The sequence below is a fragment of the Calonectris borealis genome, chromosome 11 (genome assembly GCF_964195595.1).
Source record: "Calonectris borealis chromosome 11, bCalBor7.hap1.2, whole genome shotgun sequence".
Lineage (NCBI taxonomy): Eukaryota > Metazoa > Chordata > Aves > Procellariiformes > Procellariidae > Calonectris > Calonectris borealis.
The window spans coordinates 20100193-20124815 of NC_134322.1; the positions used below are offsets into that span (position 1 = coordinate 20100193).

The window sequence follows — 24623 nt, forward strand, 5'->3', positions numbered from 1 at the left end:
GCCAAATATCTCAGAAAAAAAACTCAGAAAACAAAACCCCAAAACCAAAACCCCACAACTGATTTAGAGATTTTCACAGACAGAAACACAGGTTACTTACACCCTGAATATACACATGCTCAACATCTTCTGTTAACATGACTGCATACAATCACATTTAACAACAGTGAACTTTATGATATTTATATCACATACAAATCCTTCCGACAAGTATATACAGAACTGCTCATTTTTAAAAAGTATTGAAGACAAATTAGAAACTCTTATATTTCTGATTGACTGATATGCATTCACTTTTTATTAAAATAAGGAATTGGGGAAAGGGCAAAAAAGTCAGTATTATAACTACAAAACAGTAAAACATCTTTGTAAAATTGCTCTGTCCAATTAAGATTCCTCCGAAGTATAACCACTACAAAATTACAAGATTATGTTTTTTGTGTTATAATTGTTACTATTAATTTTAATAAAAAAAAAATATTAGCACTATACTTCCATTATTTTGAAAATGTACCTTGTTTAAGCCTGCCACCAAACTGATCCTCCAGCAGCCCATGAACCACTAATTTGTAGATCATGGCTTGTGCTCGTTCCAAATCTGCCAGTCCTAGAGCTCTTTTAATCGGTGAACGCATGACTGCCCGTTTCACCATGTGTCGCATCAGGAACTGCAAGGCAGCACGCATTTCAACGTCTTCATGGACAACTGGAGAACTAGCACAATCAGAGTTGTGACCATTTTCTGCCAGGACTTTTGGTATTAACAGTAGTTCAGCATATTTACTACAACTAAGAAGAACACTAAGTGACTTCATAGCACCAAGATAAAGATAAGATAGCTGTACTGCTCTGATTTCTGACTGCACTATATCATGATTTCTTGGAGTATGTTCATGATTCTTTTTTCTTCCTTCAGCAGGTTGGTGTTGGGATTCCATGGCTAGTGTTGATGGTTCTAACGAAAAGGAAGCAATTTCACTTTCCGACTTAGAGCTTGTAGCGCTATGTCCTTTGTTATCATCAGCACTTTGTCCTAATCGTGTATCTGATCCAACATCACCCTCTGTTTTCTGGTCCATTTCCCCTTTATCTTCAGATTCGTGTCTGTGTTTTTTCTCATGTCTCTTGGTGCTTTGCTTTCCCATGTCTTCATGAATACCAGTCAGATAGGTAAGGTCCAGCAACACAGCAGCTGTCAGCCCACGAAATCTTGCAACATCAAAAGGCAGTGGTTCGCAGGGCTCCAGATTATACAATGGAGTATCACTAGGCGACCAAAAAGTTGGGAAGCTTTAATAAAGATCAGAATGACACAGGAAAAAGCAAGTGAGGGAGAGACAGGAGGAAAGTACAGGAAATAATGTAGGCAAAGTAAGATGTAAAATATATTTAATAAAATAAACAAACCAATTCTAAAAATTAAATGTAAACAGGGGAAAATGAGGTTATGATCAGAAAACGGGGAGATATGGTATCAGAGCAAAGGCAACAAAGCATGCACAGGCTTTCAACAACAAGCATTAAAACCCTGAAGCATCATAGAAGCTATCAATCGTGTGCTGACAGAGATTTCTACTATATTATTTAGAAATATGTTAGAGACTTCTACTAAGAAAAACTACCTTAAGCCAAATTTTATCATCATACCTGAGCTGAATTTGGGAATAGGTATAAAAGCTTAGAAAGAAAACACTCCTGAACTTTTTTCACATTAAGGAAATACTTTGATTGACCTCACATTCCTGTTCAACTATTCATCACAAGGAGCACGCTACCAATATCTTACGAGAATTCTGTCTCTGGTTCTGTCAGGACAGATTACCTAGAGAGGACACTGAGTTTTAAAAAAACACAGGTCAGAAAACCTAACAGACACACATAATGTATGTCTGTCTATCTGTCTATCTATATTCAGTGATAATTTTTTGTAACATTTAGGACTGTTACACTTGACTAATTTTCACTCTAAGCAGGACAAAAATTCACCAGCCTCTATTTCCATACATCTTGTATTTTCCATACATCCAGCAGATAAAGGACTTTTAACTCTTCCTTTTGTTATCCCAAAATGTTTTCCCATCTTACAATGTAAACTTCTACCTAAAAATGAAAGCAAGCTTTAGCCTGGTTTTAATTAGGAAGGTATATTTTGAACTGAATTCAATGCATTACCAAGAGCTTGCCTATGTTCAAGCGCTGTACCACTTCACTCAAATAATATTTCAAATTATTTTAAAGGCACACTTACTTTAAGGCTCTACTGTCACATGGGCATACTTGAAAGAATTTGTATCTGGAATTAAATTTGACAATCAATTGCACTTCAGTATATTTAGTTAAAGTGACAACAGCCTTTGCAAAAAGACAGAACAGGCATAATGTTGCAACAGTTCTAAGAGGTGAACTGACCTCAGTTGTTTCAGAATGTAATTGTAACTGGTGGCAAAAAAAACAATTACTGCTCAATTTCTCCAGAAGGTTAGAGTTCAGCTATAGCCAGAAAGAGTTTAAGAAATTTAGTGAATCAAATCTTCTCCACACAAAAACATAGGCAATTCCTGTGAGAGCACCAGAGAGCCCAGAGAAGCCACTAGCTTCATTTCAGAGCTTCCTTCCAAGTGCCTTCCCTTTGAAGGCACATCTGCAAGACAGTTGAAAAAAGCAGTATGTCCTTCCAGCCTCCTCCCCAGTTCTCACCATCATCTGCAGAACAATAACTCCAGGGTGTTACCATCTAATACAGGGGCATTCCTTTAGCTCTCTAAGGCAGGTCAGAGAATGAACAAACACTACTTCAAGGCAGTATTAATTTGAACACCATTATCCAACCCACCAGAGAGAATCCTCCCATCTCCTGACCTTAGCCACTCCTCAAGCCCCACAGAGCAATTTCCAGTCCCCTAAGAAGGGAATGACAATGCAGCAAAGACACCTGTTCTCAACTCTGATAAACCCAATCAGATCTCTCTTCAGAACCAGGTTCACCATTTACAACAACAGTGTGCACTAACCCCCAATAAAAATCTGTGTTCTTTACAGACATAACCAAGCAGCTGTAGTGAGTTAAGACAGCAATAATGTTTTAGTTAGCCAATACATACCGATTCTAAAACAAGAAATGCTCATTTCAAATCTAGGAAAAGTGGCAAGCTGGTCACATCCCAACTCTGAAACCCAGAGGCCAAATCTAAGAAGTCTAATGATGCTCATCAATTCAAAACTATCAAATTTATTTTTGATATACAATGCATTTTATTACTAGATAGCATAAAAATGTAACTCATAATATTTGTGTGTTTTAAAAAGCCAAATTTTGAAGTCTAAGCTTGAAGTAATTGATCGGCATGACTCCAATGTAAAATATATGTTACTTCTGAAGACTTCCAAGCACAACACATCACTAGATTGTGAAAAGTGTAGAAAATGAGCATACCTGATAGTAATCTCTGCTTCATCCCATTGGACTTTGGCAGATGTACTGCCTTCCTTCACTACTCCAAGCAAGGTGGCATGACGTCCAGTTTGCTTGTGTACACATCGACCTCCAACTCTAAGACCAGCATCAACTCCACCAATTACTGCTAGAACAGGCCACACTTCCACACAGAGCATCTTCAACTGCAGTTCTGAAAGGTCAGCCAGACCATGCCTACTATGTTTGCTTTTCTCCTCCTCTTTATTTTCTTTCTCCTCTCTCACCTCACTCTCTTCTCGACTTTGAATCGAGCGACTTTTCTTCAGCTTTTGGCCTGCTTCTTTAAGACATGTTTTGATTTTATTCAGTCTTTCCATCATTTTTTTATTGATGCAATGTGTCCAACGGTCTGTACGATGAAGGATACGAATGAGTTGGATAGTGGCTTCTGCCAGCACTGCAGCAACAGGACTACAGATGGGGTCACCAGGTAGCAAATCTCTTGGTGTACCACGCATCTGCATATCACAGATTTTCACCTACGTGTTTAAAGAGAACAGTTTAGAAGTTATCTTCTCAACATACCTGAAGAAGCTAATTTTATAAATACAGGAGTCTCCTGCTGAATAGAAAAAATTACTAGCATTGTCTTTTTTTGCTTGGGCTCCCTAGGAAATCCACCTTAACACTGATCAAAACCGGCATCCCTTCAAACTCAAGGATGCTGAAATTACAACAGTTCATGGTTTCTCACTTAAGACTATATGGAATTCCTAATACTACATTCTCCCTGGTTTCTGGCGAATGCAATTTTGTGTGTAGAACAGGAAGTCTGTAAATCAATTCTAAATAATAAAATACATTTTAAATTTACAATAGATTGCACAATATAGGAATTTATGAAAAGTCCAGCTAGTGTGCAAGTAATGTACTGCTATGTATGTCATAAACCAAAATGAATAATCAGTGACATTCTCAGCAGTTGTTAGCTACCACCCCCACCCCCCAGAAAACCCAACACCCATCACATTGACACAGAGGAGAACAGAAGGGAAAGGATAAACTTATGACCTATTGTTGGGGGTTAACCCCAATAAGGCAGTTAAGCCCCACACAGCCACTCAATCACTCCCCCCAGCAGGATGGGGAAGAGAATCAGAAGGCAAAAGTGAGAAAAGATAAAGAAAGTTTCATAAATAAAAGAGGAAAAAAACCCCCAAAATAAAAGAAAACAAAGAAAAACAAGTGACGCAAAATGCAATCGCTCTTTGGTCACTTTAAGTGAGCTGACCGGCTGCACTCCCTCCCAACCTCTTGCCTACCTCCAACGTACTTGCTGGGAGGGACAGAGTGAGAAACCGATAAAGCCTTGATCCTGTGTAAACACTGTTCAGCATTATGTGCATTATCAACACTGTTTTGGTCATAAATCCAAAACACAGCACCATACGGGCTGTTATGAAGAATATTGACTTTATCCCAACCAAACCAGTACACCTATGCAGATGAACATTTAAGTTACCTTTTCTCCTGGATTACTGCTATAGAACATAACACAAGGGTATAACTCCGCTGCATCCACATCTTCAAAAGCTAGTTTTGGCTCCTAGTTAAAAAACAAAACAAAAAACCCCAAACTTAGAACACCTTAACCAGCACAAATATGAAATGTGACAAAGTTATACCTGTATTATAATCCTTGTAAGCACTGAAACTGTCACGTGTCTTAACTGTCATGCTTAGCTTTATATAAAACATGCATGCCAAATTACTGCAAAAAACACCAAAAAAACAATTAATGTTAAATACCTCTCCATTTTTACCAAATGAAATAGTTCTTGCTTCCATATCTAATACGCATGTGATGAAATCTCCTTGGGTAAAGCTGGACAGGGTTAAAGTTTGTTCTCCATTGTGATAAAGGTTACCACTATACGCTCTATATAGCCACATATCTGAGGTAGTGCGATGGTTAAAATCATGTACTGGCCAGCGAGAAACTCCTACACATGTGCCTTCATTGCCTCGATTCTCCTTCACAATGTAGAACTAGCAGGCAAAACAAAACAAAAAACCCAGGGAAAAAAGTCAAGAATATACATTTTAACACAATAAAGCAATGAAACTTTACCTTACACATATTTGTGCACACTTTTAACTGTTTTACTCAGTAGCTTTTAATAAATAAAAAAATAATACGCTAAGAAGCTAAAATCACACTCTACCTCTAAAATGACATCTTGGTGTGTAAGGTCAGTCATTAACAAGTCATTTAAACTTAACCTACTAGTAATTAAGAAAACAAGAAGTTGGGGTTTTTTTCAGACTCAAAACATATACACCCAGAAGTTGGGTTACAAGGGCTAAAAATAATATTACAGAAATAAATAAGCTTTACTCCTCATGTTCACAGTGAGTGATTTACACAGATTCAAGCAAAAAACCAAGTAAAAGTGTTATGCTCAAAGATGGTACTAACAAGGACTACAAGTGTGTAGGTATCTACATTCCTAAAAAAAAATCACTCCAGATGATGTATTAAAAGCTGGTCTTGTCAGTCAGACAGGCTGATGTGTCTTTTTGCAAGAAAAAAAAAATGTTTTGTGAAGTGTTTTTCTAAAGAAAAAATTCAAAATCTACCTAGTTCAGCAGGTAACTTTTGCACGGCAATGCACATTTGTGCTGACTATGGATCTTAGAGACTTGCCCCCATCACCTCTACAAATATGCAACACATATTCACAGTCTCCAGTCTGTGTACTGAAATATCCAAATGGCAGTGCTCAAAAGCAGCCACAAACTCTTCACTTTGGATTGAAGATCATAGAATGATAGAATCATTTAGGTTGGAAAAGACTCTTAAGATCATTGAGTCCAACCATAAATGTAACACTGCCAAAGCATCATTTACTAAAGAATGTTGTCATAAGGGAGAAAACATAGGTAGCTGCTGTTTATAAATCATAGTATATTTCCAAAACAAAGTAAGAGAAGTTAAGAAATACACTTTTATGCAACCTACCTTCCACTGGTAACACCCAGAAGTAACTCCAGTGGATGCTAAACCATATCCTTTACCTCCACTTCCATGAGTTAGAATCTGCCCGTTCTCCACTATGCAGCATTGAGCTTTCTCAGGGTCAAACGACACTTCCTGTATGGGAAGATTCTCATCTTCATCTTCAGACTCTCCTTGCTTCTATCAGAAATAGGACAAAATATTTGTGGTAAACGTAACTCAGCTGCATTCAGTCAAAAGAGAAAGTAAAAGCATCATTACCTGTAGCTTCATTTCTTGTTCTTTCTCCTTTATTTGAATTGCATGTTTAGCCTGAGCTATTGGAGTCTCCCACATGCAGTCAGACAGAAGCAAGAATAATCGTTCAACAACCTGGTGTATTAGAATATAATTCAGATCATTTTAAATGCAAGATGAGGACAACAAATAGTATTATATTGTTTTACTTTGCTTTGTAGAGATAAATGTCAAAATATTTAGTGCTCTTAGATAAGCAAATATCTACACTGAGCCTCACCTGATTTGGATTCTGAGCAAACCTAAGAAACATTTAAAAGTTTAATGAGACTTTTTGAAGAAAGAGGTGTAAAAGCTTATAACAAAATATAAAGACCTGAGCCATTTGATCATCTTCAACGCCAGACTCGCAAGCAGGTAATACAGCTTCTAATACATGAAGTGCAAGAAGTCTAGTCCTCAAATTGCCAACCAAGGGAACTCCTAAAGATGGAACAACATGTCAATAATCTGGAAGTGACTTCTGCATCAGGCACACACCTGTGATGCCAGCTGCATGCCAACAGTGCACAATTTTCCAAAGTGTAACTTGTGTATATCGACTGAAGTTAGTTTTAGTTGTTCACTATGTAACACATGTTCTAACAGGAACTATTTTTAGGAACTGCACTACAGAAATGCAAGTAACCATTGAGTACATTTGGAAAAGATTATACCTGAGCAACACTTCTGAGAAGCAATGTTAAGAAGTACTTCTGTCCACTTTGGAGATGCCATTTTTGACTGAATTGCTTTTGAAGACACAACTCTACGTAGGAAAACAAGAAAGTCTCCCAAGTGCAATTCCGCAGCATGTTGTTTTCGGAGGGCAGCTAGGAAGTTAAATTAAAAGTTTTCATTTACAACCTTAATTCTACACTACCTGCAAATAACAATTTTTAAAGTCAAGGTCAAAGCAGAAAAAAAAAAAACCTAAGGCAGACATTCACAGTTGAGTTTTGGATGTTTCCATTTTTGAGAGTAGTGAGTCCAGAACAGAATACAGTCTGTTGACATTGCTAGGCTACAGTATGTGGACTAGCATGCATTTGGAAAAACACAGCTACTCAAATAACACACACTGCATTAGGGACCACAGGTACTTTGGTATGCTAAGATTTATAAACAACTGTACAGGAAATTATGGTATATATCTTATCAAAAACGTGGCTATAGAACCACACTGAGCACAAAATTATATAGACTTGATACATAAATCAATTTAAAGGTAGGAGCAGGTTGAGAATAAGAATTACTCCATCTGGTTTGGAATTAGGAGAAGAATACGGTTTCCCTCGAAAAATGAGTTATTGGTAGTAGTGTTTTTCATAAATATGGTCATAGGAGTTTAGCTATCTAAGTTTCAAACTGCAAATAAATATAGGTTAATTCAGGAAATTTGCTTTGTATTATGCAGTTTTGCAGTCTGAGTGGATGGGAAGAGGTTGACCCTACCCTGTCATATTAAAAAATCTGCAACAAAAGATTTTCTGAAATATTGATATCTTCACATAATTTGTAGTCCCTTAATGAACATTTTGGATTTCTGTGGAAATGGTGTGTTTGAAGAAATTTTTAATTGTAGCTTGGTTTTAGGTGTACGTACATAGCACAAAATTATTTGATGACTTTATTTAATCTAATTTACAGAGTGAAGAATGATCCAACAATAATCAGTACAGTAGAGTGGGTGAGGGCCTCAGCATTCAGTGGTTTCTTTTATTATGTTTTCTGGTATTTCAAAATTGTAACAGAAATGATGCAAGATAATTACCTCTGAAGTCTCTCTTCTCGTTATCCCCATTTGAATCTGCCTTTTTGGATTCTACTTCATCTTCTTCACCTTCTCCTTCTCCAAAGGAAGCCATAAGCATCACACCAGCTTGTGATAACAAGTTCTTCAGCTGACTGCATAATAAATCCAGCAAAGACTGGACCACCTTTGGGCTTAGTTTATCAGCATAGGTTCTATACACACACAAAAAAAAGTAAACGTAAGAGTATTTGAGAGCTGATCCAAGGAACAAAGACACAACTATAGACTCAGTGCAAGTGACAATTGGGCCTAACGCAGCACTAATTCTAATTCATTCTACTGCAGCAGGTTACTTTTCCTCATCCTCCACCATATGCTTGGCAGATTATTCTTACTTGAATCCTATTTTTAAGACACTTTAAAACTGTTCAATCTTTGGAATCAAAGGAATCGTTTCCAGTACTTCCTAGGGGAAAAAGAACAACTTAGTCAATTAAATATAACCCCACTGCAACTTCCAAAGATGGGGTGTTGGTTTTGTAGGTTGGGTGTTTTTTTTTTTTGGTGTGGGGTTATTGGGGGTTTTTTTACATAACGGATTTGGCAGGTAAATGCAATGTGTTGTATGAACACTGAAATTAAGATGCATGTACTGAATATTAAATAATACTCTTGCTCTAAATAGAAAATACTTTCTCCACTGTTTTTTTCTTTACTGAGTTAAACTAAAAATTTAGGTGTTGATAGGATTTTCGATGCTGTTCCCTGGTCTAGCAGAGACCAGTATTCCTCAGAATATTTTGAGGAATATATACTTTATATTTTGAAAAAAAGCACAATGTACTGCTCTGAAGAACTTCTACCACATTATTGGTATCGCTTACAGAAAGACTCATCAGATCAACTGAACAGATCTAGATTCAAAGCCAAACCAGAAAAATGGGGAATACTAGAATGCAATGTTTACAGACCATAAAGTTCTAACTATCCTGGTCCAAACTCCTCACTTACAATTTAAAAATATTTATCAGTCTTATGTACATCTTTCTTATGAATAGTGTGACCAGTCTTTTTTTCCCTCCTTCACTTATATGCTTCTGAACAACGTTTATTGTCCTAAAGAAAGCTCACACAAAAGAAAAGTTATTTTTAAAGGGTGCTGAAAAGCTTAACGATTAAGTTTTCTGAGAACAAGGGAGCATTCCATACTTACCCTGTGGTGATAGCGAGGATCTGAAGTAGTCTTGTACTGGCTACTTTCAAAGCTGTGCTGAGCTGAGAAATACCAGTTTTGGGCAGCAACTGCAGTGGTTGTCCTAACATGGTGTCTGTGCCACACAACTGTGACAGCACATTTAGCAGACCAGTGGAAATGGCCAAGGAGACATCAACAGGCTGATAGTGTACACTTAGAGCAAAGACTGTTACCAACAGAAGACGCTGTTGTGCTTCTAAGATTAAAATAAAGTTGTTTTTAATTAATAAGCTGTTTAGAGTAAGAATACTAAGACAGAAGAACAGCAGATTATTTTTAAAATAAAATTTAATGAATTAAATTATCAAGTAAAGAGTTAGCCTTCTTTGTCAGACGCTTTGAGGTAGTCTTTCTGATGTACCATCGTAGCTCCCTTTAATTCAATGCAACCTCTATGTCAAGGTTGCCCAAGGAAGAGTATCATGTATATCTACTTTGTGATGTAGATGTTCTGAGGCTAAATCTCAAACCAGAATCTTCTCTCTAGGGTAAGGATAACTGGGTGAAGTACTTAATTTTCTACTTGTACTTCAATTTGATTCTCAAGAAATTTCGTTCAATTCCATTTTAATTGTAAGTGAAACAACAAAACAATTCAGGTAACAGTGCCCATTAGGCTCTACCAACAAACTAAATTATATAACTCTCTTCTGTACTTAAGCTCTCAGTCAGTGCATGTACAAAGGCACAGAGAGGTGCAGAGTTCCAGCTATCCCTTAAGGATAGAAGCACACAGCAATATCTGTGTATAGAAGGCCAGGAGAAAGGGCTTCCAAAACAGGCAAGATGCCCTGTCTTTTGGGTTTGGGTTTAAATAAAAGTTTAAAGAAAGTTTTCTTTCTTGAATGAAAGAAGGAAGATTGGAGACTTTTCATCTCCTCAGAAAACTGCTTAACCCTGAAAAACCTAAAAATCACTTTGAAGCACCAAAGATATGGGTGACTGTGGAAGATTGTGACATGTGAAATAGAAAAGTTGACAATGCTAGAAGTCTTAAAACAAAAAGGGCTAACACTTGAAGCAAATGAAGACAGAAAAAGGTTAAAAAGCTTCTCTCTCTTAGGAAAAGAAGTCAGACAGATACTTAAGTGAATTCTGGTCACTAATATCAAAGTTTGCTCTGTTAAACATATAAGCTGTTGCACTGTGTATTAGAGGACATATTTTGCAAATCTCGTTTTCACTTACCTATGTGATGCTTATTAGCTTGCAGAGCTCTTTCTAATGTAGCAGATAATTGCTGGTAAATTTTGTGCACAGCCACTTGGATTTCAATTTGAATACTTCTCTTAGCTGCTCTGATACCATCCTGGGTAAAACAAATAAATATTATAAGGACTGATACATTTTTATCACCCAGTTATTGAAACAGCAGAAACTACTGAACTACATACCTGGTAGTGATGCAATCTTACACTCTCTCCTTTGGCGCCTGCATGTCCTACAGTGCCCAAACCAAAGCAGCCAGCAAGAAATTGTAGTCTAACAGAAGTAAGCAATGAAGACGACTGAAATCCTGGTACTTGACGGCTTCCCATTAATGGCACACTGCCTTTTTCCTCCATACCTGATAGAAGCACTAAAATCTGATGAAGTGCTTCCAGACGAAGCTAAAAATAAAAGCAAGCAAAAGACAGTATTAAGTAGCAAGTATCCTTAGAAATTAGATCATCTTCAACCGTAAGTGAGAACAAATGAGGTAGTTGTTTTCTCATCATCACTTCTTCTTTTAAAAAAGGAAATTCTTTAAGTTTCGTTTTAGAGTTCATTTACATGAAGTTCCAGTTCCAGTTAAGATATTTTAACAGAAAAGAGAGGAAGAATGTCCTTAATAGACAGAATTTGAACAATGTTTTAAAAAAATCCATAAAATGAGCATAATGTATGAAGAATAAGAAAAGGTGTTAAACTGAAACTTACCTCAGCCCTCAACTGTTGCTGCTCCATTGCAATTATTGATGCTTGTGGACTGGTGGACATATTTTCCTCTGGTTCCTTAAATCCTGGCGAGTTTCCCACATCTCCGCTTACAAAGCTCACAACATTTTCAATCAAAGTATGAACTCCAAGGGATCTTGAGAGATCAAAATCGGACTCAACAAATGAGTAGGAGGAAGTGTATAACCAATCTCTGCTGTGTTTTAGTCGAGCCCATGAGTCACTTAAAGGTTCCACTTGACTGTGTATTGCTCCTAAAGATATACATAATGAAGTCTCATAAATTCCAATTCACCAGGTAACATATTTTGACAGTAGGTAAAGGCTGAACTGCTGCTATTCATACAGGTGGAAAATGGATATTCATGTTAATTATACCATGCATTAAGCAACTTAGAGCAAAACACTTGATTTAAATTTACAGCAATTTCCCTAAAGGAAAAGCTGTATTTCTTTTAATTATGTTAAGCAGTATTGCAACACGCTGCCAAGTGAAAAAAAAACCAAAAAGATAGAAGCCACTCAAACTGCTCAGCTTTAAGCTAGAACACTGAATAAAAATGCTTTGCAGCTAAATGACAAAATAGTAAAGAAAAGATCTGCTACAACAGAAATTGTGCACTTTGGATATTTATTTTAAGGTCTAACCATAAAACAAGACTGTTTTTTGGTTTTAATCAAACCACTATATATTTTATTGTTTTGAAAAGCACAATGTTATTTTTGATGAAATATTTACAGAATTCATGATTGCAGAAAGGAACAGAAAATTTTTTATTTTAGACTTACAGAGAGCATTTACTTTGTTATGATTCAAGATAAAGAGATACATGCATTTTAAATACTATCTACAGCATGTGTTAGATCTTTATCTTCATCATCTGGCAATTTCACAAGTCTATTTTCAAGTACTTCCTATTACATCGGTGTGTCATTACACTAACTGAAACTTTACCATCAGTAATAAATGTGCTTCTTCAAACGAGCATCAGTCATCAATCTGCAGCACTGGAACTTATTTATCACCATATATTTGATCTCATTTCCAAAAGAGTTTTGCTAGAACTCTATCCCTGGCACAATGAGTGCAATGTCACTGAAGTCATACCTTCATCAGCAATTAACTGATATACATCAGTTAAATATACATATCAACACAGAAGTTGGTATTTTATTGTTTTTGCAAACGCTGTTAGCTGACTTGGAGCTATGCAAGGTGTTACAAGAGGGCAGATCCTGTGGAAAAGAACTTTCCATCTGTATAGATAGGTAATGTCTGGAGACCTATGTGGAAACCTAATGTATGTTTAAATTCACTTTGTAATTCTAGTTTGAATTATCTTAATCTACATAGAATTTTTAAATATTAATGTCTCTTGTGCACAATGAGCTACAGATATAATTTGGAGAATTACAATCCATTCATAGTACTCATACAAATCTACATTAACGTTTCAGTTTTTAAAATCTGTCTGCAGGATATCGGCCTCAAACATTATTAAACATAGTCATTTTCAGGAGAAAATCACACAAATTCATAGAAATTCATCTGTTGAAAGCTTGCTTTCATCAGTGAGGCTGAGTTCCAATGGTAACAGCTGGATACTAGTTTCAGGACCTCCTTTAAACACAGCCTAGCTGCAGCAGCTCTGTAAGCAGCTGCTCATAGGAACAAGGAAAGACAGACACATCAGTTTTTGAACTTAGGACAACTCTCCTAGCAACCATTCTACACCATTCTTTTCCTGAGGTAAAGGCAAAATGCTATTATGCTGTCAACAAATGTGCACCTGCAGGTCACAATTTGCACCTTCACTCAACTTGCAAATTCAAAATACTGTGAAATTTTGCTTTTCCTTTGTAAATTAGGTAGTCAATCTCCACTTAGTTGCCAAAAAAATTAATTGTCAGGGCTATGAATTATGAAAACCTGTTCATGTTCCACTTCCTTTTCTGTAAATAGTGTTCACGTACATTTGCATGGTATTCCTTACACTTGCTACTAAACAGATTGCAATGGCTTCAGAAAGAACCATCACGGTCTTATTAGGTATTTGACAAAAATATACGCACGCAAATTTATTTTGGATAATGCAAAGATTAAGTTTAAACACTATTTTTCAAAGTGTAATCTAATTTCCTAATTTCTGCTGCTTTATGTAACACAGCAATATTACCTGGTTTACAGAGAACAACCTATTTTGTCGTGTTTACTATGAAAGAATTTAAAGAAATTCTGTTACTCAATTTTACAATTTATACCTGGTGACAATATTTAAAACAAAAGTAAAGACAGGTACCACCTTACCCTAATTTTAATATTAATTCTTATAATACTTGTTTTAAAGCTCTCTATTAAAAACTAAGTTATAGGCTGAAGTGGCAGGTGAGAAACATAAGGTCAATAGGACAGAGTAGAATAAAAGGGCACTAAAATACTCAGATTCATGTAGGAAGGGGTTTCCTAGCGTATGCATGGTGAACAGAGCCCAAGGGAGAGGATAAACGAAGCCTCAGATTTCCTATAGGAAGCATAGCTAAACCATTACCACGTCCACAAAATGTTGCCTACATAGCAACAACTATTTCAAAAGCCTCCTTAAGCCCTACAGTCCTTCAGCATCAGGAGAGCTTAAAGCATCCCAAAGTGACATTAGCTTCCTATCCTCTACCTGTCCTACGCTATGCTATGCCACTATAAAGCACAGCAGAGAACCAAAGGATTGGTAAAGAAACAAGAAGCAATTCCAATGTCTTAAATCATGAGCTTTAGGAAACCTTTCAAGGGTTAACAGAACATCAGAAGAAAATTTAGTTTTGATAGTCAACAAATCTTATAAGAAAAAGATCCCACCATATATTAATAAAAACCTAAACTATTTCATATTTGAAAAAAGATGAGGTCTTAGCTAATCATTTTAGTATTAAATGCAAGAATGTTTAAATGTAAGAACAATTTAAAATTGTTTCAAATTAGGAGAAAAGTCCAATAATTATGAGATACAGATTAAATGTAAAACAAGAGAAGTTATAACTAAAAGTATAGAGTTTAAAAACAAAGATGTCGGAAGTCAAAGTAGTATACTTCAGAATTAAAAGCATTTAAGAATTAGGGCACACAAATCTAAAACAAAGTAGTTTTTTTTTCTTGAAGATGTTAAATATCAATAGAAGAATCAAAAGTATGATTGTATTATTAGAGCTTAGCTTGATTCTGTGTAATATAAATTACACAGAATTGACTGCAGCTTAGCACTTCCATAAGCCTCTACAATCACATGAATAGAGTTGCACATAAGAATAAACTTTAAGCTAACAGAAAAAAAAAAAGTTTACTTGTCCTTATAAGCCAGCTTGTAATAATGAGTTTTCTAAATGAATGTGGCACAGCTGCAATACACACTTCATAAAACATAAAATATGTAGGGAAGCTATAGAGACAAAAAAATAAACATGCCATCAGTTACTTGCTTGAAGCTCTTCTTTTTTCTGGGGCTCAACTGGCCAAAAAGGAGTAAATACACTACACCACACAAGAATCAGAAGACAAAAGCAGACATTTGAAACAGAAGATAACATATTCATAAAATCTCTTCCTCATATTATTCTGACTTAGACTTAAATAATCAGTCTCATCTCAATCAATACAACAATATATCAAGCAGCAAAGTTTCAGGAAAAAAAAATATTTACTCGTTTTGAATTAGCATAGCCTAGGTAACAGAGTTTCTAAATTCTCCACCTTCTTTTCTGGGGGGAAAAAAAAATATATTCCCTTTAACACAGTTATACACATACACCAAGACATGTTTACATCCCTTACTCACACACGATCTTTCAATTTCAAAATGCAGAACTCATATTATTACAGGTACAAAAAATTATTTCAATTTAATTTGGATTTCACTTACGTTGCTGCTTTTTTCAGAGTTGCCCAATTGTGTTAGTAAAGTACTACAGAACACACAAGCACACTGAAATTCACTGAATTAAGATTATATGAAGTAAGAAAACCCAAGACTGGAGGACTCTCATTTATCTGTCTGTAACTACATTTATGATTGCACTGATAAATACTCATTCTTTACTGTTAAGTATCTAATGCAGTGTACAGTATCCTACAGTACTGTACAGGATAGGTACAACATTTTGAGGCATACTCTCTGGATCTGCAAAATTGAAAAAGATGAATCGCAAAAAAAACCCTAAAGGGCTTAGATATGAGGGGAAAATAATAATGTGCTCATCACCCCTTATGGCAAAAGTATTGAAAAAGACTTTTCCTGCAGGAACAGAAGGAAAAGTTTACTAATTCAGAAATAACTAAATAATAGCAAGGAACAAGATACTCAAAGGATCCTCAGGCTGAAGTAGGAATACCACAGTCATATTTCTGAACAGATACAATAAATGAAGGAAGAAGACAATTAAAGATTGGACTGAGTGGCTAAGACGTTAATTGACTAAAAAGAGAATGCTTTCCTTCCATACTCATCTGCAAGACCATAGGAATAACTTATAGTATCAGTAGTTTTTCTACTGCTAGTTTTCTATATTGCGATTTATGAATAGGAACAGCTTTCGTACCATAAAAATCAAACTATAACCAATATTGAGATTCAGTTATTAAGGACATGTGATCTGAATTTTGAATAACAAGTTGCTGCATTCAATAAACAGAAGTTCTAAAATAAGCCAACCCACTCCAGAGGGAATTACTCTCTTGCCTGTTACAAAAGAACCACTCACCGATACCCTATACACACTATATTATTTTGACAACTTTGCAAGGATCAAATATTCTGCATAGAGTATAGCTGAGGATAAATTAACCCTACAAAACCTCAGCTGGAAACATCATGTGTGGCCATGGTTCTGTAACAAGTAGCGTGGTTAAATTCTAGTAAACTTGTTAAGAAAAGATGGGAGGAACCTCATGCCCAAATATTAAGGAAATTTTTTTAGTGAAAATTCCCTTTTAAGTATCCAAAACAGCACAGCCTACAGGAAAAAAAACAATGGTGATAGAAGGAAATTTCTTGAGGAAAAAAACCTTGCTTTCCAATTAACTCTGCTTGTCAACTTCCTTCACACAGTTTATGGAGACACAGTTAAAAGAACAAGTATTTTCAAGGGACTGCTGCAAACTGCAGTAAGATATTATTCTAAAAACCATATGCAAAAGGAAAGACGATTGAATTTTTTTAATAATAAACTCCAACTGAAAGAAATGAGAAGTGTTTCCTATGGTTCTTCTGTAAGACTCCACTTGTTCTTTTCCACCTAACACTGCCAACTCTACATTCAATCCAACAAAAATTTGAAAAGTTCAGCTGCAAGTCCCTTAAAGCAAAAATGGTTACTGCTGTTTTGTAGAAATAGAGACAAGAAAAACAGGGGGCTTTACTTTATGTTAATTGCAATTCAAGAAGTGTTTCCCATGGATGCTTCTGCTGTAATGCATGACTATCCTCTGCACACAAAATAGAGATCTTTTCTAGCATCTATATGGCATACATGTTTCCTTCCTCTCCTTCTCCTCATTTAGAGGGACATAAAACCTTCCACATCTTCCCTCAAAAGCAGATCTTATGTGGAAGTCCTAGGAGGACACGGTACAAACATGAATATGGACAGAACATCTCTAAAAAAAACCTCACAAATAAAAACATGCTGCTTGTTTCTCACTACAATGTCTAATGGTTGCTTCAGGGCAATCTGACTTTGGTGGCACTTAAAAATCCAGGTGGAGAACATCTTGAGGAACAATGCTGTAGTCTTCTGTAGGTCATCTCTTCTACAGCAGTTTACTTGCCATAAATAGGAAACCAGGCTTTTTCTAATCCTTCAATTCTTAACAAATGTAGCAAATTCAATGCAGATAGCTCATTCTGATGGAACTCTCTAATCTCTTCTGCCAGCAACTTGGGATGGAGCACAGCATAATGCGAATATGCTGTAAGAATTTAGATTTCCCCTATTCTTCAAGCTGAGGTAACACTAAACATAAATGTTTCCTTTATTAGTCACAGCATATCACAAGAATAAAGATGAAACTGAAGGGGTTTTACCAGTCAAAACATCTTTGATAGGCACTGCAGTATCTCTAGCACTCTAGTGTACTGGCTATGTTACAAGGGCTGGACAACCCAAAGTTACATCTTCACCAAACACTGGGGCATGCTTCACTTCTACAAGATAACTGGGATTCACAAAACCAGACATTTCATAAGAAATGAAAGACCTTAATTAGCACCGAGCTGAACAGCTCGTCCACTTGATCACACAGATCTTTGTAGATCTTTTCCTGACCTTGATATAAGTATCAGGAATGTTTCCCTGTAGATACACCCTGCATTCACTGGATGAGTCTGGTATTGGGTATCAACCAAAACTATCATATGTATCATCCAGCACAAGTAGAAATGTTTCCATTATTGTATGCTGACTAACTTCCAGTTGCCAAAACCAGACAAAAATATCTGTAAGTACCATGGGACAGCAAAATAAGTCCTCCAATACCAGAAGACCGGTATCAGTGCATCCTGTCACAGTGTTCAGCTTGCAAATGAGCTACGTGAGCTTCTTTAGGTTCTGGACAGATCAACTGCATTTACCCCTGTTTCTCCTCAGTGTTACACACCTGGTGCAGAACCTTCTTCTGTAATAAAAAGCTTCTATAGACTAGTTGGTTGATGAAGTCTATTCTTGCATTATTCCTTATTTCCTGGAGCCCAAAAAACATCATCAGTCTAACCAACAGTTCAGGAACCATAATCCACAAGATATACTGTTTCTCAGATCTAACCCAAGAAGATTTCCTGGATTACTTTTAGAATATAGAGGAAAGAGAATGCAGAGTTCTGTGTCAGATTAACGGCAAAGCTAAAAATGGTGGCTGCAAAGAATACACTGCAGATCAGAGTGCTGACAGAGGCTATCAGATCTTCTAACACTGAGATGCCAACATACATCCTGCTGTCACAGTATGAACAGCTCTAGTAAATCTCTTTACTTGCTCAACTGGCTCAATTGCTTATCCATGTACAAGGAATTCCTTTCCACATTATTTACAAATTGAAGTGTAATGAGTGTTGCCACTGATAGTTTGCTTTACAATTCCAAAAGACTTTAAAAAGCAAGCAACCTCTCAATACTCTGCTTAATGATGAAGGCTATTAAACTAGAACTCTTACGTTACCTAACCGTATTAAGGTTTCTGTAATTAAAGGATATCATAACCCAAGCTAATTCCTGTTAACCTCTTCCCAAGATTTTTACAAATACAACAGATGTAAGTCATGATTCTAGCAGAGACTCCCATCATCCCAAGTGGTGGGACTTTTTGGTCTCTGTGTAAACAAACATCCTTTGCTCCCTCCACTACCTTCTGTGAAGAAGCTCATTGAGATTCCCCAGAACGAAGCAGCAACAAAAAGCAATACAAAAGCTAAAAATCTGATTTATATTGGAGTAATAGAAGAAGCAGTTGCTTGGTTCTGTAGGTGTGCTGTGTTGAGAGGATGCAAAAATTGAAGCAGTATTTTCTGGATACAAGTTCTCCATGTTCAAGCACATTTTATGGTAAAAGTTCATTGTTAGCACACGAATAGTGTGTTCCACTTGATACTGAACTTCTCTGCCAATTTTTTCTTCCTGAAGTCACACGAATGAAAACAGAATAAAAGTTCCTAATTCACTTGACCTCACAGAAATCCTCACTTGCTTCAAAAGAGCACCACAATTCTAGAAACTAGAATAAATAGTTATAACCTAGGAAATACTATAAATGAGCCACAACGCAACAGAACTTAGCACAACAAACAGAAGGTAATAATTATTTTAACTGTTCTTTTTAAATACTCAGTTTTAACATCCTGATTACCATTATGTGCTGTATCGAAGTGCAAACACATTTTAACTTAAGAAATACTAACAAATTCACTAGGTAAACAATCAAACTTACCCCTCTTTCTGTGTGATGATGCCAAATCCAAATCAACATTTCGTCTTCCACTCTAGATTAAAAGATTAATAAAAGCCTCATTTATTTAGGTGAACGTATGTGGTGCGTAATATTTGAGTATTTAAAATGCATTCCTCACCCATAAAAGTAAGAAAATCAACAGCTATAATAATTTCAGTTGTTTTTTTACCACCACTACTTTCTCTTAACAATGGTGGTTATTAGAAGAGATCTCTACACTGAAACACAGCACTAAATAAATGTTTAAGATGTGCTTCCCACCTAAATATTATATTGACAATCTCCAAATACATAATGCTAGTTTACTTACCAGTGAATAACCTTCCTCATCTGATTCTGGCTGAGATAAATCAGATTCACTTCTTGACTTAATCAGTCTGTAGTTTGAGTTTACATGGATTGAGCGACTTTCTGCAGTAAGACTTTCACTCCTGCTTCAGGTGCACACACATGCATGTGCACACACACACACACACAAAGAAAATACTGATATTAGGCAAAAGAAAGATTTGATAGTCAAATTTAGCAGGTACCACAGTTTTATTTGGGAGCAGACTATCACAGAACATCACAACACCACACCAAAGAGGAAAAAAGTGGTCTGACGGCTTCAATTATTATGCTTATAAAGGGTTTTAGTAAATTTGTTACTTCTTAACACCCTTATTGGTCAACTGAACAAATGGCAACCTCAAATGACCGATCATTCAAGTGCCTTGGTAAGTATTACATACAGTATAAGAAACACTTCTGAGCTGAGAGGACAAGAAAACAAAGTAAGTGGGTGAAAAAGCACTGAACTTATTAAAAACCCACCCATAAAATGCATCCTAAAGTTGATATGCTGGAGATGAAAGCCACTTTGACAACGACAGAGGCAGCCACCCATGCTTTAGAGACTAGATTTCCAAAAAGAGGTAAAAAGAATAAAAGGGTACTGAATATATATTAATCTCCCTCTGAACTCCCCGTCAATATCTTCATTTAAAATATCAGAGCAGAGCTTCCGTACACTAGAAGCTTAAGAAGACTCAGGAGTTCACTAGTAGCACCAGCTACACAATTCCTGTGTTATATTCTAATACACACACAGAAAGATCTCTAGAATAAAAGTTTAAATGGGTCAAGTTTAGAATAAAACTGTGTTATGAAGAATATCTGAGGTTATGAAAATTAAAATACATTATGTAGTACCTTATACTATTTAAGTTATACACTTCTCCAATTCAATGAGCTGTCTGGCTTTATTTTGTTTTTCTCCTATACCTAACAACAGTGTCTTACACATGCCAATATGTTAGGAATATTTACAAAAATTAATCATGAACAAGACTTTTTTCATAATAGGCTTTGAAACTTTTGCTTTTAAACATATCCTACAAATTTTTTTTGGACACTACTATATAGGACATTGGTAAAGTTCAAGAAAATACAAACATGGTAATAAAAAAATCCAAACACATAAACAAATCTTAGGAAAAATAAAGAATTTTTCCAATTACCCAGGTTATCTGTACACCTGATGATCTGGACTTCATTACTATTTATCACTAAGCCTAACTTTGAAAAGTAAATACGGTCCACATCGAATAAAATTCTTATTAAGGTTTAGTTAATAAAGGACAAAGAAAATTGAGAAAAATCGTTATTCTCAACAAAACCATAACATTGCTCTAGGCAAAAATCTTCTTTTAAATAAAATTCTAAGAATCCTCAGTGGAAAATTGAGGTTATTTAATCAATTATAAAGGAAGCAGAGAAGAGTTACCTATTCCAAGCAGTCAGCAAAACCCACCTTGTCATGAGTCCGATCCCCTCAGGAGTAGTAGAGGGAGGTTGCTGTAACTGTCCATCCTCCCTTCGTTTCTGGAGCTCCTCGATAACAGGGCTTACTCCCAAGATCAACAAGGCACATCTGTGGATCACAGAGTTGCATGCAGCAGTATACACATCTTGACCTTCTGTCAGATCAGTGCTGATTCTTCGTTCCTGCTGAGACTGAGGAGGTGGATCATCAAGTCTAGTCCCTGTCCCCGTGTTCATCCTATCTCGATCCCGACTGCGAGCTACTTCACGGGCTGATAGGAAACATTGAAATATTTCTGTAACATGCAACACAAAAAGAAGGTCTTAACTTCTAGACAAAGCTACACAGAATGAAATATTCATCTACATCTTGGGCCAAAAACTGCCCCACTACAAAGAACAATGAATATTTTTCTGACAGTATATACATTAATAATACAAAGCTATAAAAGAAGTCATGCAAACAGGCTAAATGAAGCATTTACACAATGTTACGTTTAAAATGAAGAAGACAATGCAATCTGACAGAACACTAAACACTCTTTCAGTGTCTTACTGCAACCCAACTCCTGTTTGGATAGCATCAAAGAGAAAGAGATTATTTCATGTTTGCCTTTTAGCAGATGTATATAAAGTAATGCTTCTGTAAATCTGTATTCCAGACACCAGCATATCTGTAATTCAATACTAAAACAGTTTCAGGCTTTTCTTAGCTTTGGTCAGTACAATGAAGATTCTATCAAAATTCTTAGCCTTTACTTTGCTTAATTCTGCTGTTGTCTTAGGTGCCAGATTCTTCTAAAGAAGCTGTGTGAGAGACCACATCACCTCTGTCCAAAGACCTAAAGTTCTCTTGACTTAATCATTTTAATTTTAAAGATTCAGTTCCCATTTGGAAAGGCAAAAGTAAACCCAAACACTTCCTTCATTGATACTAATAGTTAGAAGCAGCAAGGCATCAAGGACACAAACTGAACTCTGCATGTCAGGATCAGCTTCCCTTAGGACCTCCAGTAAAAGAGTCATCATCTTCCTACTTATTTGTGCACGTAACACTACTGTCTGTCCGGATACTTCTGGATACATTTCCTTTATTGTACTCAGAAAACCTGTCCAGGTAGCATTTGAGAACACTGAGCATTTGCTCAGGATAACTGCGTATCAAGCAGCAAAAGCATATTGCATCTCCTGAGCAGGTAACACACGTGTACACCTTCTAGAACCATAAATCATCTCATGAACGTGCACTTCAACTCCATAGTACACTTTCAGGAAAGGTACACTTTTGTAGTACGCTTTCTGCATTGTGGATGTAATGACACATCATATAGAAACTAAAGGTGTCACATACATTGTGGTCTACAGGATCCCAAACAGGAATATGAGAGTCCTAATGGGAAATACAAACACTGTCAGCAAGATAGGTGATGACAGCAGAGGCTGGAAAAAGATAAACATTCTAACAGTATCTGGAGGAACAATATTTGGAAAAGAAAAAAAAATTATGTATCTATGGAAAATATTTCAAGTTAGCCAATTTTATTTTTTAAGCTATGTACATTCTACAGTAATTTTCAAAGGCTAACATGATTTCTGTCTTTGAGAACACCAAGGTAACAACAGAAAAAACAACTGAGTGTGACTGTATGTTGCTTCACTAAAATTGGAAAAACTAAGGATTAACTACCCCATTGAGCCTGATTACAAGCTCAAGTCAATATAACAACAGTTTGCAAAGTTCACCTTTTTCAAGCTGTCTTCTGAAGAATTAAACAAGTTTTTTAGAAAACCCATGAGAAAATATTGCAAATAGTGTTACAAATACCAAATTTTGAATAAAATCTCCATGTTTTTAACAGATTCAAGAAGAGATATTCAAAGATATAAGTAAATTCCAACTCAGTCAGCCCACTGTTATCAACAGCAGTTTTGTTTCCAAACTTCAGAGTAACATTACCCTTCAAGGCTTATTACATGCAAGAATAACACATACAAACACAGCAAAAAATCTATATATAAATACTGATGAAAACTCAGAGATCTACTGAATAGAAGTTTAGAGAAAACAATATGAAACCTATTAGTCTTGTAGACAAGTGCATCTAAGAAGTGTTGGTATATGTCAGATGCCCTGAGAATTGCCCGTAAGACAGTCCACTTGCCTAGTATTCACATTCCCTTGTATCAAAAGACTTTTCTGACCCAATAAAAACACTACACCATTTTATAAAAATAAACATCTCACAACGCTTATGCAGACAGATCTTTCATAATCTTTTAAATAATTTCTCCATTTCATCTCAGAGAGAAAAACGTATTGTCCTTCCAAAGCACATTACATTATTGACACACATAACTATTACTTACTACCAGCTGTCATAACTTCATGTTCTCTTTCCTCCTCTTCATCATCTTGTTCTGGGTGTCCTTCTTCTCTGTCACGTTCTGCCTGCTCCTCCATTTCTGCTTCTTCATCAATTGTACGAGTAAAAGAATGTTCTTGAGTATCAACATCAGCAGATTCTTGGTTATCTAACATCTTGATTAAAAAAAAAAAATATATACACAGTGAAATTAATTCTCACCAAAATGAAAGATGAACATAAAAGGACACAAGTATTTAATAAGTTTTCTTCCTATCAAAAAGATACTTTTACTATTGTGTGAAATAAACAACAGACACCTGTTTACATTCAAGTCTTTAAATACATAAGCTGGAAAATTTAATTTTCCTTTAATAACTGTTACTCAGATAATCTGCAGAAAAATGTCTCCTTGCAATGCTTGCTTACACTCAAAACTTAGACTCAAACTTTGACACTTCAGCATCAAAGCCTTTAGCAATCACATGCTGTTGCCTCATAAAATTTTCTCCCTTTAAAAAGGACATGAATATGACAAAACTTACTTCGATGGACAAGATTTTGTTACTTAAAGTGATACCCAGTATGTTCCCATTTTTATTCTTAACAGTCCTGAATTTGCAGTTCTTTACTTTCATTTTATTTCAATGAAATTGAACAGATGCACCCCAAGATCAAAGATTAGCATATGACGTGCACAAGAAGAGTAACAGTCTTAGAATTTGAATTTAAAAAAATCTTTTTGATTGAGTGGATATATTTGGGTCGATGCTTTCCTTCAATTTGAGGATATAAGTGCTGACCAGCA

The 24623-nt window shown here is 36.0% G+C and overlaps 1 protein-coding gene across 18 annotated transcripts in view; it reads right to left on the minus strand.

The window, feature by feature from the left end:
• Positions 1-24623, minus strand: part of HERC1 (HECT and RLD domain containing E3 ubiquitin protein ligase family member 1) — a 104514-nt gene that overhangs the window by 37000 nt on the left and 42891 nt on the right. For 11 of the 18 annotated variants that reach the window (XR_012675257.1, XM_075160345.1, XM_075160338.1 and 8 more), the window contains 18 exons: positions 23820-23991; positions 21442-21748; positions 19957-20077; positions 19626-19677; positions 11642-11913; positions 11116-11331; positions 10910-11030; positions 9680-9917; positions 8485-8678; positions 7388-7543; positions 7048-7154; positions 6696-6806; positions 6438-6614; positions 5225-5464; positions 4938-5021; positions 3434-3954; positions 2249-2293; positions 515-1290 (listed from right to left, as the gene is read on the minus strand). Coding sequence is in view for 17 of the 18 variants with exons in the window: in XM_075160345.1 (XP_075016446.1) it covers positions 515-1290; positions 2249-2293; positions 3434-3954; positions 4938-5021; positions 5225-5464; positions 6438-6614; positions 6696-6806; positions 7048-7154; positions 7388-7543; positions 8485-8678; positions 9680-9917; positions 10910-11030; positions 11116-11331; positions 11642-11913; positions 19626-19677; positions 19957-20077; positions 21442-21748; positions 23820-23991 (3910 nt within the window). In the remaining variant the exon portion in view is untranslated. The remainder of the gene's footprint in view (positions 1-514; positions 1291-2248; positions 2294-3433; positions 3955-4937; positions 5022-5224; positions 5465-6437; positions 6615-6695; positions 6807-7047; positions 7155-7387; positions 7544-8484; positions 8679-9679; positions 9918-10909; positions 11031-11115; positions 11332-11641; positions 11914-19625; positions 19678-19956; positions 20078-21441; positions 21749-23819; positions 23992-24623) is intronic. The other 7 variants (XM_075160346.1, XM_075160342.1, XM_075160341.1 and 4 more) reach the window with 5 other exon arrangements.